This window comes from Neofelis nebulosa, chromosome 13 (assembly GCF_028018385.1).
Source record: "Neofelis nebulosa isolate mNeoNeb1 chromosome 13, mNeoNeb1.pri, whole genome shotgun sequence".
NCBI classification, from domain to species: Eukaryota; Metazoa; Chordata; class Mammalia; order Carnivora; family Felidae; genus Neofelis; species Neofelis nebulosa.
The window spans coordinates 48984723-49000108 of record NC_080794.1 but is presented as its reverse complement, the minus strand read 5'-3'; the positions used below and the strand labels follow the sequence as shown (position 1 = coordinate 49000108).

General features: G+C 51.7%; 1 protein-coding gene across 4 annotated transcripts in view; it reads left to right on the top strand.

Annotated features, from left to right (window-relative positions):
* The window catches only part of GRID1 (glutamate ionotropic receptor delta type subunit 1), a 703858-nt gene that overhangs the window by 222250 nt on the left and 466222 nt on the right, over nucleotides 1–15386 (top strand). For all 4 annotated transcript variants that reach the window (XM_058696896.1, XM_058696895.1, XM_058696897.1 and 1 more), the window contains one exon: nucleotides 7735–7940. In XM_058696896.1, coding sequence (XP_058552879.1) covers nucleotides 7735–7940 — 206 coding nt within the window. The remainder of the gene's footprint in view (nucleotides 1–7734; nucleotides 7941–15386) is intronic.

Sequence of the window (15386 nt, the reverse complement as noted above, 5' to 3'; positions counted from 1 at the left end):
ACAGATGGTTCTCCCTCCCAGACGAGACCCTCGGCAAGAAGACAGAGCAGTGGCACTGTGCCGTGAGGACTGTGGGACACCACCTGACAGTCTTCCTGTTTTACTGAAACTGGCTGGATGTGCCACATCTCTTCCTCCCTTTGCTGAACTCTTGAGAGCCTGCTTTGTGCCCGTCTGACTCCCATAGAGATTTTTTTTTAAAATCACACCTACATAGATTGACTGCAATGAATTAATTCATCCATGAAATGCAGGCTGCAAACGGAACACATTCTGGCGCATAGGAGATGCTCAATACATGGGGGAGGGGAGCCACTCTGCTTCAGGCTCAGTCTTACCTGCAGGACTGAGTGCTCCTTGAGGATGGGGCTGCAAAGTCTTAAAATGCTGCTGCTCTGGTGCCCAGCCTGTCTGGCCCAGGACAGTGCTCAGGAAGTATTTGAGGAAGGAAGAAAGACGGGATGGAAGGAAGGATGCAGAGAGGGAGGTTGGGTGGGAAGGGGGAGGGAGGAAGGAAAGAAGGAAAAGAAGAAGTAAAGCAGGAAACGCATAGGTGGGAAACTGAGGTGAGGCACACAATGGATTCTGAGCAAAGGGAAGGTTATTACTTTGATTGGAGCCACAGCGGGTAGGCCTTTGTGATCCTTTCTTTTGGAAATGGTGGATGCTTCCTCACTTGCAGACCCAGTTTCCATCCACACCCATTTCTCTAGCCCTTCTGTGCCTGTGACAAAGATGCTGGCATTTTGGGTTGGTGGTGGGGAGAGGGGAGGGCAATGAAGGAGGAGAGGAGCCCGGGCAGGGGTCTTTGGAGTGAGCTTGGATTAAGATAAACTACATCTGGGAAAAATTGTGAAACCTATATTTGGGGGCCAGATAAGAAAGTTTTTTTTTTTCTTTTAATGTTTATTTATTTTTGAGAGAGAGAGACAGAGCATGAGCAGGCAGGAGAAGAGAGAGACGGAGACACAGAATCTGAAGCAGGCTCCAGGCTCTGAGCTGCCAGCACAGAGCCCGATGAGGGGCTTGAACACACGAACTGTGGAATCATGACCTGAGCTGAAGTCTGATGCTTAACTGACTGAGCCACCCAGACGTCCCAAGAAAAAAGTTTAAAAAAAAATGTCCATACAATCAAAGTTGTGTCTCAGCTTCTGGAAGATTTGCCAATAATCCCTAAGCAGTTGTAACTGAACTTCTCCAGGGTGTGAGGTGGTGGCCTTTATACATTTATCTGTATATCACAGATGGTAAAATATTCTTCATAAGTACTCTCAATGCTTGGACCTTTCTCGAAGTTGAAAATAGTAGGAGAAGCAATTTGAAATGTGTTCTTTTGTTTCAATTACTTTCCAGAATGAAAGTATTTAAAGTACCCATGATTATCTGATTTTTTTTTTCCAGAAGGAGTGGTGGGATAATCACAGCTACAACCTTAGATTTTGAAAAAAAACTTTTGCCCAATTTCAATTCCTTGCCAATGGCTGGGCTTCTACCAAGTACATGACATTGCGTGGTTGCGGAAGATATGCGGGGCTTCAGGCTGGTTCTTGCTCTGGGTCAGTTTGATTCCACAAACTTACACTGTCCCTGAGCCTGTGCTAGGCACTGAGCCCGGGGATGGGAGAGAGAAATGGGAAAGCCCTAGTTTCTGCTTCCCATGTCCATGAGTTTTGAAACTCTGAGGGGAGCATGACTTTCACTAGGTTTTGACGGAGGGGGGGGGCTGTGTCAATTTGCAATTGGGAGCACCCCAATTGGGAGCAGAGAGTATGCACTCATGAGTGGGGGTATGAATGTGTGTGTGTGTGTGTGTGTGTGTGTGTGTGTGTGTGTGTGTTTATGGGGAATGTCCAGGGAAGGGCAAAGAGCTTCTTCTCCTGGAGTTTAGGTGCATGGTTTCTGGTGGTGGTGTTGGAAGTAGGTGTTGGTGATACAAAAGCAACACAGACAAAGCTATTAGGGCCACAGAGTCTTTTATGCACAGGCTAAGGTGTATGGGGTTTCTTTATGTACAATAATAGAGTCTCTAGAAGGCTTTTTGTTTGTTTGTAATTGATTGATACTTTTGAGGATGTTAATTTCCTGGCAACTTTAAAATAAACTTGTGTTATTCATGGAAAGTTTTAGAGGAGGGCTCTTTTGTGAGCAGATGTGAACTTAGAAGCCATCCTGGCATAAGGTATTGGAGGGGAAGACCCCAGGGTTGGGGGAACCTCTTAGGAGGCTGTGGCAGAAGTCCCAGGGGAGGTATTGATGGTACCCGAAACTGGAAAGGGGTTGTGGGGATGGATTGTGTGTCTGGTGTTGATGTTCTCCCACCTGGACTGGCCAGGGTGATGCCAGAGGGAAGCCGAGGAGTATCTGGGAATGGGGACAGGAGTGTGTGTTGGGGGATGGGACTGGGGAACAGTGGGAGCAGAAGGAGCACACGGTGTCGGGAAGCCCAGGGAGGCGAGGCCTTCACAGACCAGTGCTCCAGGCTGGGCACTGTGGAATATGAAGAGGAGGATCCCTGTTTGCTGATGACATGGGCATGAACTTTAGAGCAGCATGGTGTGGGTGGCACTGGACAGAGAGGTGAGTGGTGGGGAAGTGCCAGAGGGCACATGGGCCTTCAGTTAGGAAGCTGGTGTGTTGAGGGAGGAGGTCCAGGACTCGGGCGCTTGGGACCTGTGTCTCTCCCTCCTCCACTTGTGGGAGGTGCTCCCCGGTGCCCATGGAACCCAGCTTCCTTCCCTTGCAGCTCCACCATTCGGGCTTCTTGGTCCTCCCTATTCCTGGCCCCCATCGTGAAGTGAGCAAGGCCCTCTTCCTGTAGTGTCGCAGATGCCTCATTCTGGAACTTTCCACATGCTGTTTCTTCTGTCTGCAGCGTTCTTCTCTGAGAGATTTCCAGAGCTGTCTTCTTTCACTGATGCTCCTTGCAGAGGCTTTTCCCACCCCCAGCTCCTGCAGTTTCCTCCAGCCCAACATCTATTTTCTTCAGAGCTCTTACCACTGTTGGAAATTATCTATTTAGCATGGTGTTTATTTGTTCCGGTCTGTTCTCCAGCCCCTGAAATGTAAGTTCTTTGACAGCAGGAACACCGTGGGCTCATTCATTCTTGTTTCTCAGCACCTAGGAGAGGGACCAACATGGAGAAAGCTCTTAGTTAATATAGGAGAAAATAAGGGATGAATAAATTTCCACTGGATGGCTTGTTCAGTTTCAGATATTAGAAAGACTTGAGAGCCCGTAGGGCGGGCCAAGGAAGCTGAGGCCTGTGGTGGGGCAGCGTCGTATCACATTCCTCACAGGAGTGCACTTGCCTATGCTCCCTATACTGTTTTTTTTTTCTCTGGGGAGCTGGATGCCTCTCCTGGGACCCTCTCCCCATCCTCATGGGTGACCGATGCCCTCTTTCGTGGTTTATGCCTCTCCTTGTGGCCTTGGACAACTGTGGGGCATTTACCTCTTCCTGCCCTTTCTGGGCTGGGGCTGGGGCTGGGGATATCCCATCAGCTCCCTGCCCAGTGGGGGTGGGTCTGGTTGGAGGAGGTGCACTAGGAGTGGTGCCTGGGCTGGCATTATGCACAGGGACCTTGCAGGGGAGGAACTGGGCCAAGGTCCAGAACTCCAGGGGGGCCAAGGGGCTCCTGGGGTGCACACTCTGCTGCTCATGGGAGTAGCCCCAGTTCTGTTCCCTAGTCTACCTTCTTGGAGAATTTCCCTTCCTGGGGAGCAGCAGTGGAGAGATGGATTTCTTGAGGGGATGGGGGTAGGGGGCATTGCAAACCCAGTCTCTTGTAGGGAGAAAAGGACTTGTGTTGGAGAAGTGGGCTTCCTTGGCCCTGTTCCTGGGGAATGTCAGGAGGGCTGCAAAGTTAGCATAAGCTCTCACATGTTTCTCTGCTCCCAGCCCTCACCATGTGCAGTTGAATAAGAGCTTCAGAGGCTGAGAGCTGACCTTTTCAGCCAAGTGGGAGCAGGTGGTTATAGCCAGGGGCTGTGGTCCCTGGGGAGTGTGCCTTCAGCCCTCCTCACTTGTTCCAGGGGTGAGGAGCCAGCTGCTGACAGGGAACTTAAATTCTCTGTGATGGCTCAGTCCATCTGAGTAGGCAGAAGCAGAGCAGGTGAAGGTGTGCAGGAGCTCTGACAACTTGTATTTTCCATGTGTGCATGTCCTTGTGTCTACTTGGGGGTCCCAAGACAGTTGCCTGCACACAGTGGCACCTCCTGTTCCCTAAGAAAGTGGAACAGTCCTATAGGTTGAGATGGTTTTAGGCAGGGGGACCTCAGGGAAGGGACCTCAGGGGACTTCTCGCCCTGTTTGGGAGGACTAGCCATGCTGGCATGACGTATGAGGTCCCTAGAGCCCTATTGGACTCATGGACACAAGGGCATGGACACAGAGCCATGCTGGAGCCCTCATTGTGCATGTGCTCATGTGCAGGTGCAGAAAGCATGCCTCTGCAGACATGGTTAGTCTCTGCCACTTAAAAATTTTTTTAAATGTTTATTCAGTTTTTGAGAGAGAGAGAGAGAGAGAGAGAGAGAATAGGGAAGGGGCAGAGCGAGAGAGGGGGACACAGAATCTGAAGCAGGCTCCAGGCTCTGAGCTGTCAGCACACAGCCCTATGCCAGGCTTGAACCCATGAACTGTGAGATCATGTCCTGAGCCAAAGTTGGATGCCCAACTGACTGAGCCACCCAGGTGCCCCTCTGCCACTTTAAAGACTTGTGATGGCCTTGCAAGGTGCAGAAGAGGAGTGGGAACTGGTAGATATGGGTCTGAGGGTGCCACCTTCATGCCTGTCCCAATCAGCCCTCAGTGTCTTGTCAGCTGTGCTCACATCTGGGTCAGATTAAGCCATGGGGGCAGTGAGGCTGTTGGTGTCCAGGTGAAGGGATAGGGCCACAGAGGCTGTGACCTTGCCTGATCTGGCTCACGCTCAGCTCCACGTGGGCAGTGCCTTGGGAAAGCTGTGTGTGGAGTTACTTTTAAGACATAAGCCCTGTTCTTTCATTGAAGTTCTCATACGCTATATGAGATAAAGATGTCTGATCAACTCGCTCTGTCAGTATGCATTGCTGAGAAACACACTATCCCAAGATTTAGTGGCTTAGAACAAGTCATTTATTATTTGTTGTGCGTCTGTAGATCAACTGGACAGTTCTGCTCTAGGCTCGCTCGAGTAGCTGGATGCGGTTGACTTGTGACTGAGGGTGGCTGCCTGGGGGCCCACCTGAGTCTCCACGTGTGTCCGCATCCCTTCAGCAGGCCAGCCCCGGGTATTCTCATGGTGGTGGCAGGCTCCAAGAGCGGAAGCAGAATGCACAAATGCTTATTCAGACCTCTGCTTGCACCAAGTCACAGCTGTCTTATAGGTCAGAGCAGGTCGTGTGTCCCAGAGTAGAGGCTCGAAGGGTCTTCAGAGTGACAGGGCACGAGGCACAGGAAGAGGGAGGCCATTACCAGGAGCCTAAATACAGCTGATCTCCCATATTTGGGAACATCATTTACACCATGCTGTTTACGAGATAGTTTCTCAGGCAGTACCATGCAATAGAACTTCTGCAGTGATCCATTATAGATGATGGCTATCTGTGGTGCCCGCTATGGTAGCCACCAGCCAGATGTGGTGGGTAAGTACCTAAAATGTGGCTAGTGTGACTGAGGAACTGAGGTATAATGTTATTTAACTTTAATGAATCTAAGTTTAAATTTAAACAGCCCCATGTAGCTAGTGGTTGCTCTGTTGAACAGCCCAGATCCAGGGGGAGACCATCCTGGGCACAGATAGAAGGCTGTTGCCTGCCTAGCATGGGAGCGGCTGCTGGACCTGGGTGTCTGCTTGGGCCGAGGTGTTCAAGCTTATTATTGGCGGGTGTGAGTTGTGCTGTGCTCAGGAGAGGGCGTGGCTGGGGTTGACTGAGTTTTTTAGCTGGGGGTCCCCTCCACCTGTTGCACCTCCACACCCTGAGCCATCTCTGCACCTCTGCCCTGTCATTCCCTCTGTTCGGTTAAGACGACTTCTTAAAAACCTCTTTTAGCTTCTCTTTCAAGAGGCTTTGGGACTCCAGGTCTCTAAGGGCCCAAGCAGGCTGTGAGGACTGCGTGGCCTCCCTGGGAATCTGAGGGGTGTCGATAGCCAGGGGCCTGTGTGTCGGGAGCCTCTGGCGCTGTGGCAGGATCTCTGTTACCTTTTCATACTTCATAGCTTTGGGGGAGGGGGCAAGGGCTTGATGAAGAGAGACTGACCTGCTGCCTGGTGCCATTTTCCTGTGTGACTCAGTGGGCAGAGCAGCACTGGGACCCCCGTGCATTGCAGGCAAGCAGCTCTGGGTAAGTGTCTGTGCTTCAGGGGCCTGGTTGCCAATGGGCAAAGCTGGCTGAGGTCATGGCTGGACTTGAATACAGGTGCCACAGGATTGAATATTAGTCCTGCATTTGCCATCCCTAGAAAGGCTCTCAGGGCTCTTATTGGGGCACTACTGTGCCCTCCCCGCGAACCATTAGGAGGTTGGTTCTTTGTGCCTCCTAGGTGCCGGCCCCTGGGACACAAACAACTGGGACCCTGAAGAATTGTGGTTCCTCGTAGTCCTGTGAAAATGGAAGTCAGAAATTTACATCCCCAGTTTATAGATGAGCAAATTGAGGCGCAAAGTGAATGGAAGATTTGCCCATGTGTTTAAGGAACTATCCAAAATTCTAAGTGTCAGAGTCCATGGCAAGTTCCTAGAGCCTATTCCAGGGCTTCCCTCGTGGTGGTAAATTGGGATCCCCTGGGGCGCCTGGGTGGCGCAGTCGGTTAAGCGTCCGACTTCAGCCAGGTCACGATCTCGCGGTCCGTGAGTTCGAGCCCCGCGTCAGGCTCTGGGCTGATGGCTCAGAGCCTGGAGCCTGTTTCCGATTCTGTGTCTCCCTCTCTCTCTGGCCCTCCCCCGTTCATGCTATGTCTCTCTCTGTCCCAAAAATAAAAATAAAAAAACGTTGAAAAAAAAAAATTAAAAAAAAAAAATTGGGATCCCCTGCACATTTCCCCCCAGGACCCCAGTCATGACTTCCATGGTGCCCTGGTCTCCTCCCTGGCACTGTGTCTGGTTTTCCATAACCACTCTTGTTACGTCTCGCTGGGACTAGACTTACTGGTGAATCTGTCATCCTGGAAAGGTGGGCAGCTGAGGGTTCACTATAGCAGCTTGCATGGTGCCTGGCAAGCTCAAGAAGTTTGTGGAATGGGCATGAAGGGAAAGTCTGGGAGAGCAATGGGTTGGGAAAGGCGCTCTGGTTGAATTAATACTGTGTACTGTGAATTTGATTCTGGGGGAGTGGATGGGGCAGGGTGTGCCCATGGTGGCCCATGGGCATCCCAGGCTCTGGGAGAGAGAACCTTGTGTGACATGGGCAGGCCCAGAGCATCCTGTAGAGGGGGCAGCTCAGGTGTGGAGGACAGAACTGCTAGAACTTTCGCTCCCGTTGGGTGGAAGCAATAGGGAGAGAAAGGGAGGTCATCACAAAGGGTTTTCCGGCCACAGGACCTTTTGGATGGTGGGCCATGCTCCTCATGGTGGGAGACACTCACCCTGGGGCCAAACAGATGTGTGAGTGTTTTCCATCTCTGTTCAGTGGTCACTGTGGCAGACGTGAGCCGTGGCTTGTGGCAGCGGCCTGTACCTGGTGCGGAGCATTGGAGTTAGACCCTTCCTGCTTAAAGCTCACTCTTTCCTCCCCCTTCTCCACTGCTTAGATATCCGTGGGCTCCAAAGCTTTCTGGATCAGGCCTCACGGCTGGGCCTTGACGTCTCTTTGCAAAAGGTGGACAAGAACATTAGCCACGTGTTCACCAGTCTCTTCACCACGATGAAGACGGAGGAGCTGAACCGCTACCGGGACACACTACGCCGAGCCATCCTTCTGCTCAGCCCGCAGGGGGCCCACTCCTTCATCAATGAGGTAGGTGGTGGGGCCTGGGGCCGCAGGAGCCTCTCCCCGGGGTGTTGTGGGGTGGCCCAGGTGGCCGCCAGGCACAGCCCACTCGTGCAGGAGCAAACTGGACGTGGGGACTCCTGGGTGCTGGGCCCACAGCATGTTCCAGAAAGAGACCCCGAGCACAACCTGGCTCCCGACTGATCCCCAGCAGGTGACCCAAGGCCTTCATGGACCCTGAGAGGCTGGGGGCAGCTGGCGGGAAGCCCGTTTACAAGTCTCTGCCAGGGATACCTGAGGCCAAACCCAGGCTGTGGTTTGTTTGTGGTGGTGGTGTTTTAATTTTCCTCTCTTTGCTGACAGGTGTAAGCCTCTAGGGATAAAATAAATTTCCAGCTCTCTGCAGAGGTGGGCAGCTCTGCCTTGGTATTTGTTAGCACCTGGAGGAGGTGTTGGCTGCATAATCTCAAATGATAGTTGGTGTGCGTCCTTGTATTTTTGGTGCCTGGGCTAATCAGTGCATTTTTTTTAAACACCTCTATCAGGGGTTAGGGCCTTCTAATGAAGACAGGGCCCAGCAGCTTAACAAAGAATTTGGTGTCTTGAGAATAGGCAACGAGAAATACTCTCTGAGTTGGCTCATGGTGCCAGCCCTGGCGGCCTGATGGCAGAAAGGTGACGAGCTGGACGCGGCAGGTGCCTCTCTGGCCTGGGTTGGTTTCTGGGGGCGGGGGCTGTGCTGGGGGTGTGGTGTGCCTGGGAGGAGGGGTGGACCAGAGGGGTCGCCCGGTGCCCAAATGCTCCCTGCGATTTCCTTTCCAACCCCAGTCACCTGTTTGGCTCTCTCTGATTGAAAGGAAAATGAAGGGAAAGAATTATACTAATTCCAGTTGATGTACTTTGGTTGCTTATTCAGCTTTCCCCTCTAATTAATTATTACTCAGAATGCTACCTTACGCATCAGGAACCGGCACGGAGACTACCGCCGGAGAACTTAAAATTCGGAACGCTTAATTTGGTGCAGTTGGCTGCCAGCCCTGCCGCTCTTGGCCTAATCAGTGCCCAGATCACGCTGGTGGTCAGCCAGGCTGTGATGTCCTGTCGGCGCCCGGCATTTTCTCGGGAACACGTTTCCCTGTAGGAAGTGATTCAGGCCAGTAATGGGCAGCCCGGGATCGGCTCTAATGCATCCAGGCTTTCTCAGAATGTTCCCAGCGGCACATGTGTCGGTGTCTGCTCACAGGAAAGCTTTTGTCCTTGCTAAATTCCCCCGGCCGGAGTCTGCTCTGGTGATGGTGTCCACTAATTCTGTTGCTGGGCTTCTTCCTCTCTCTTCTTGCCCACATCTTGCCTCCTCTGCTTGCTTCCTTTCTGCCTTGTCACTGCTCTGCTGCTAAGCTTGGGAGTGGGAAGAGTATTGGTTTCGGAGTTCAGCAGATTTGGGGTCAAGTCCCAACTCCTCCACTTAGTATCGTTGTGACCTTGGGTGATTTGCCTCACCAGTGAGACCTCAGTTTCTTCATCTGTAAAGTAGGGATGAAGGAGACTAGAGCGATGGTAAAGCATTTGGTACATAGCTTTTTAGGAAACATCATATTCACTGTTTCCCTTCCAGATGAATTCAGCCCTTGCTCTGTTTCTAGGCCCTGCAAGGATTTAAGATGCCAACAAGACTGGCCTAAAGATATTATTTCCAAGTGGATAATTATGCAAACTTCTGCAGTGTTGGAAATACTTGGCTTGGCTTTGGCCTGTTGCCTTCTTGATTTCCCCCCCCTTACCCCCCCCACCCCCCCCCGACTGTGTTTGCAAAGTCTTTGCTTTGCTGGGTGCTGCAGAGCTGGGGACGCCCCAGGAGGGGCTACTCTGAATGCAGGGCAAGAGTGACAAGCCCCTGGGAGTGCTGGCCGGAGGCTGTGGGGAAGGAGGGCACCTGGGCTTTGTTGCCTTCAGCTCCAGCTGGTCAGGGTCTTGGTTTTTGATCTCATATGCCTGGGGTGGGGGTGGGGAGGCTTCATTTCCTGGGTACCCACCATGGTCCTGGCCCTTTGTGTGCTTTCCCTAATTGTCATGGTCCGCAAATGGGGCAAGTGAAGCTGAGGAAGTTAAATGATTGGCTTTAGGTCACGTAAGTAGCCACCGGGTAATTGGGCAGGAGTCAAAACCAGATTTGACCCACTCCAGGGTCCCCATTTGCCATGTTGTTGGGAGGAGAGAATATTATAGTGCCGGTGGTAGGTCAGTGTGGCTATGCTCCCTTCGTGCTGGGGGATATGGCTCAACTGCCTCTGTCCAAGGTCTGGCAGAGGATTTTAGGGTGCTTATGCTCAAAGAATTTTAGGGCATCTACTAAACACAGTAGGAGAAGGAAGGTGAATGTGACATGTATGGCTGGCTAGTCCAGAAGATCCTCTGGGAGAGACCTGGGGAGGTCATCACTGCACAAAACCTTCATTCACTGCCTGGAGGCCTTGCTTGGGCTTTCTGAGCAGACCGAGCCCACCTCTTGTTTGTTATAATGAGGATAGAGGGTGTTAGCAAGGCTGATCCACTGATGGGACAGATCCTAAATTTTAAGAAACTCAGAACACTGTTATGGGGCAGTAAATGGCCTGAGAGCCCCACAGCTATTGAAGACACGTGGATATTATACCCAGTCAGGACAGTAGTGGTGGGGTATGTAGCTCTCCTGACTGTAATTTCTCCCTTCCCCACTCAAAAAGCCCGGCTGATGGGAGGAGGGAGAAACATGGTTCTGCCTGAATCTTCTACATTTTGCTACATGTGAATCTGTTGGGAAGGCTGGCACTTTCGCTATCGCTAGTGACAGATTCTGTATGATGTGGACTTGGCCGCCTGGGACTTGCCAGGCTGTCCACATGCTGTGTTGGGAGCTGTGTCTCTGTCCAGTGTCCAGGATGTGTGCATTCCCTGTGGGAGGCTCAGCCTGGGGGCCCACGCACCACCGGCATCTCTGTGATCCCACTTTATGAGAAGCCATCCTGGCTGGGAGCCGTGGGGGAGTCTGGCCTTGGTAGTGGGTGGGTGTCAGCAGAACAAGCAGGCCGAGGCCATGGGGGGAGGCACGTGGGCTCATATAACAGGCCCCACCTCAAGATCCCCTCACCTTCCATCACTCAGTCTTGAATCCACATTCCCTCCTCTGGGATCTTTTTATCACAGTCTACACAACCACCACACTAGTGCGTTGTTTTTAAAAGGCCCCCCTTGGGGAAACTGGGCTCAGGGGTGACAGCACTCTGGTCCCTTGGTCCCAGACCTGGAGCCCACTGTGGAGTGCCCTTGGGGACTGCTGAGGGCACAGGCGATAGAGAATCCTTCTTCCTGAAAGGCTTGTTTTGCTCTGGGATTGCCATTGGATCTCTGAGTAAGGGTAGACAGCACTTTTTAATCACCCTAACTGGGAAGTGAGTTGGACTCATTCTATCCTCAGCTGGGCCTTGATATGTCTGTAGACCACTGACTGCTAAGTGGGGCTTCATTATGCAGTGATACCCACTATGCTGCTGTCCCCATGTAGCCTGTCAGCCTGAACCACCCGCTAGGGGTTTGGGGATGTGAGTGTCCTCCCCTCACTCCAGGGCCGTGGGAGTCCTGAGAGGGGCTGAGGGCAGAGGCTTTGCCTGGGAATCCTGTCTGTGGCTGTTGGAACCTTCTTCCTTCTGTCTGTGGGTTCCATCTTTCATTTCTCTAGAATTTAATGAGCCTGAGTGCCATGTCAAGTTTTGTGCTGGGCACTGAGGCTGTTGTCCCTGCTCACATGGAGCTCCCAGTTTGGTGGGGAGGAGAGAGGTGTGAACAGACTCCTTCACCTGTCAGAGCAGAGGTGTGGACCAGGTTCTGTGAGAGTGCCAAGGATGAAGCAATGCCCTCTTGCCAGGGAGAGATGGGGGTGGCCAGATGCTCAGGGATGCTTCCTGGAGTAGGTGACACTGGGGCTGGGTCTACAGGAATGAACCTTCATTAACTCCATGGCCAAAGGGGATGCTGGGGGACAGAAGTCTGGAGAGCCCCAGTGTTTTCAGGGACTTGTGCATCATGTGGTTTCAGCAATGGATGTACAGGGTGGAGAGTGGCTGAGGCTGAGTCTGGGGTATCAGCAGGAAGGGGTCCCTGATCCAAGGTGGGGAGTCTAAACTTCAGGACCAGTTTGTTCTTGGTGTCCTTTTCGGAGTCTTTGAGGCTAACACCTTACAGTGCATTCCATAACCACGGCCCCAGTGCTGAGAAGGGTATGTATGTCTTATTGTCCCTTCTTCTTGGGCCAGGTTTGATGGGGAGACCAACACTGCACACTCAGTTTTGGTCCTGGGCTTCATCTCGTCTTCCTGGAGGTGATTCCATCCATCTGTCCATCATCTGTCCATGTGTCCGTCTGTCCATGCATGCATGCGTGTATCCATCCATCCATCCATCCATCCATCCATCCATCCATCCTTCCATCCATCTATCCATCCTCCTACCTAAACACCCAACCATTTACTACAGATTGGGTGCCTACTATGGACCAGGAGCCATATCAAGTACTGGCTGGGGACACAGAGGTGGTGTCTCCTCCTGGAGACCCACATGATGTTAAATATTGTGGCTACCACCACCATGACCATAGTCGTGTTGGGCATTCGCAGTGGCTGGCCTAGGTGGCACACCCCAGAGCTCTCATCCACTGAGGATTCCTCCGGAGGTGGGGGTGGGGTACTCTAGGACTTTGTTCTTTCAGCTCTTTTTTGTCATTTGTGTGCCCCTGCCTCTAGATGGACTTAGGCCTCCCTCTTTCCTATTGTATCCTCCTTGTTTCCTCCTCTCCCTTCCCTCCCTGTCTCTTTCATTTTTCTGGAAAGAGTAAGAAACAAAGTATTTGAAACATTTGTGCACTCTTGGAGAAGAGTTGCCCAGTTCCTGAGGCAGACAGCAGCCAGCAGGTCCCGGCAGCTCGCACACCATCCAGCTCGGTGCAGCCTGTAGATATTGGGCACCCTGTCCCTCCCACAAGAAAGTGAGCCCCTCATGGACAGGGCTGGGTGGTGTCCACCTTTGTGTCTTTCAAGAGCAGCACAAGGCTAGCCCACAATGGCTGCTGAGGGAATAAATGCATGGATATTTTATATTTCTTACCTCTAATAGAAAGAGCTTGTGTGTACCTTTGTTGCCTTGTGTGTACCTTCGTTGCCTTTTCAGCTTGTCTTCAAGTCCTCGGCCAGCCTGTCAGCAAGGGCCTTGGTCTTAAAACTTCTGCTATTGGGAAGGGTGAAGTTTGCTTAAGAACCCTGCCTTAGGCCTGGGTGGGTCGGCAAATGGCAGTGGCTGCCCCTGTGGGTGGGACATTCCCAGGCCCAGCTTTGGCACGGGGTAGGGGGAGCAGTGTGCAGAGAGGTGAGTGTGTTGGGAGAGGACTGACGATAAGCAGCCATGCAGGCCAGTGTGGGAGACTAGACATTTGTGACACAGGCACAAACACACACACGCATATGCACACACACACGCACACAGACACAGGCTGATGCAATGATACGGCTAACCAGCCTCATAGCTCGTACAAGCAGACCCTCAGACGAGCACAGCCTAACAGACAGCCCCTCAGCCCCCACACCTATACATAAATATGTGCGCACACACACACACACACACACACACACACACACACACCAGGGTAAAGGCATTGCTGGTGGCAGAGCAGTCTGGGGAAGGCATTGCAGTGTTGGGAGAGAAATGGCAAGTGATGGTTACAGCAGGTGGCAGTTAGCTTTTGCAGTTAGATATCGGTGATCTCTTTCTGTAGCCAGAAGGATGGGAGAGAAAAACAGTGAGAGGAGCGGCCTATTGGTAGGACAGCTCCCCATTGCTTGGGACTGGGGGTCCCCTTTCACCCAGATTGTGAGGCACCGGTGACTAGAAGGGACGGAGGTGGAAAAGGCCACTCCCCAAATTTCTCCTCAACTCTGCTCAGACTGGCTTCCCAGGCAAGGAGTGTGGCTGGAGGCCAATTTAATCCTTACTAGAAGCACAGGCTGGGTTAACTCCTGGCTTTGAATCAATTGCTTCTCAGAGTTTGCTGCAGCAAGTGAGTTTGCTCCCACAATTTGAATATAAAGACTGTGCTTTTTTAATACATTTATAGCAAAGGAAAATTAAGTAATCTCAGTGTTCTGTTGTCCCACATGATATATGCAAATATTTCTTACTCCAACATGGTAAAGCTTCAGCAGGCGACTTTATCACTCAGAGCTAGGATAATTCTGTGCCATTTAAGTATCATTTACCAGAATATTTTAAATTACTAATTAATTATAGAAGATTAATTTTTAAATGTGGCCCTGCATTTGCATTTAATTATATCCTACTGTTTACGGATTTTAAAGCCTTAGTACTTCAGCAAAAGTGCTATGAGTCTGAGAAATGCTTCCTCCCCCTGCCCCCCGCCCCCCCCCCCCCCCCCCCGAAATTCTTAGAAATAAGCTTATGAGGAAAAGATACTGTGTTGAGTTTGTTCTGGTAGGTTTGGAGCTCAGGGATGCTCAAGGCAGCCAGAACTGGTGGCCTGGGGCTGAGATGGGGAAGAGAACAGAGACTCCACATGGCCGCTGTCCCCTTCTTTCTCTGTCTGCACTGCCCTTGATCCTTGTGGACCCCCATGCGTACTGGGGAAGCCGTTGTGGGCTCCCTCCCTGTGGGACCTTCCACATTCCTAGCACACCTCTATTGCCTTTTGTCATCCGGGGGCATCCGCGGTACCCACTACTCTTGCTGTGACTACTTGTCATCTGTACTCCCCTCCCCATGGGGCCTTGGAACGTGTGAGGTTAGGAGGTGGGACATGTTCATCTTTGTGAATCACCTTTTCAGAGCCTATGGATGATGATTGGCACATGGGTGGATGAAGGGTGCAATCAATCCCAGGAGCTCTGACCTCGGCTGCATGCAAACATTCTCTAGAAGCTGGATTGCCTAGTGGGCAGACAAAACACATTCTTTTTTTTTTTTTTTTCCAATGTTTTTTATTTTTATTTTTGGGACAGAGAGAGACAGAGCATGAATGGGGGAGGGGCAGAGAGAGAGGGAGACACAGAATCGGAAGCAGGCTCCAGGCTCTGAGCCATCAGCCCAGAGCCTGACGCGGGGCTCGAACTCACAGACCGCGAGATCGTGACCTGGCTGAAGTCGGACGCTTAACCGACTGCGCCACCCAGGCGCCCTAAAACACATTCTTAATACTGTAGCTAAGCAGGGGCACCTGAGTAAGATAGTGTTTTGAAAGCATTTAATGTTTGAGTTTTTAATATTTTAAACAGGCATCCAAGCTCTCATCAAGGGACAATGCTTGAATGTTTCTGGGTCTTTTGGTGTTTGTTTTCTGCTTGAGTGCTGTTTCTATTTTGAGTTGCATCTTGAATCATGCCATCCCATTCCTGGTGCTCAGGAAGGTCTTACTTGGCTGTCTGGGAGGCCTTTCTG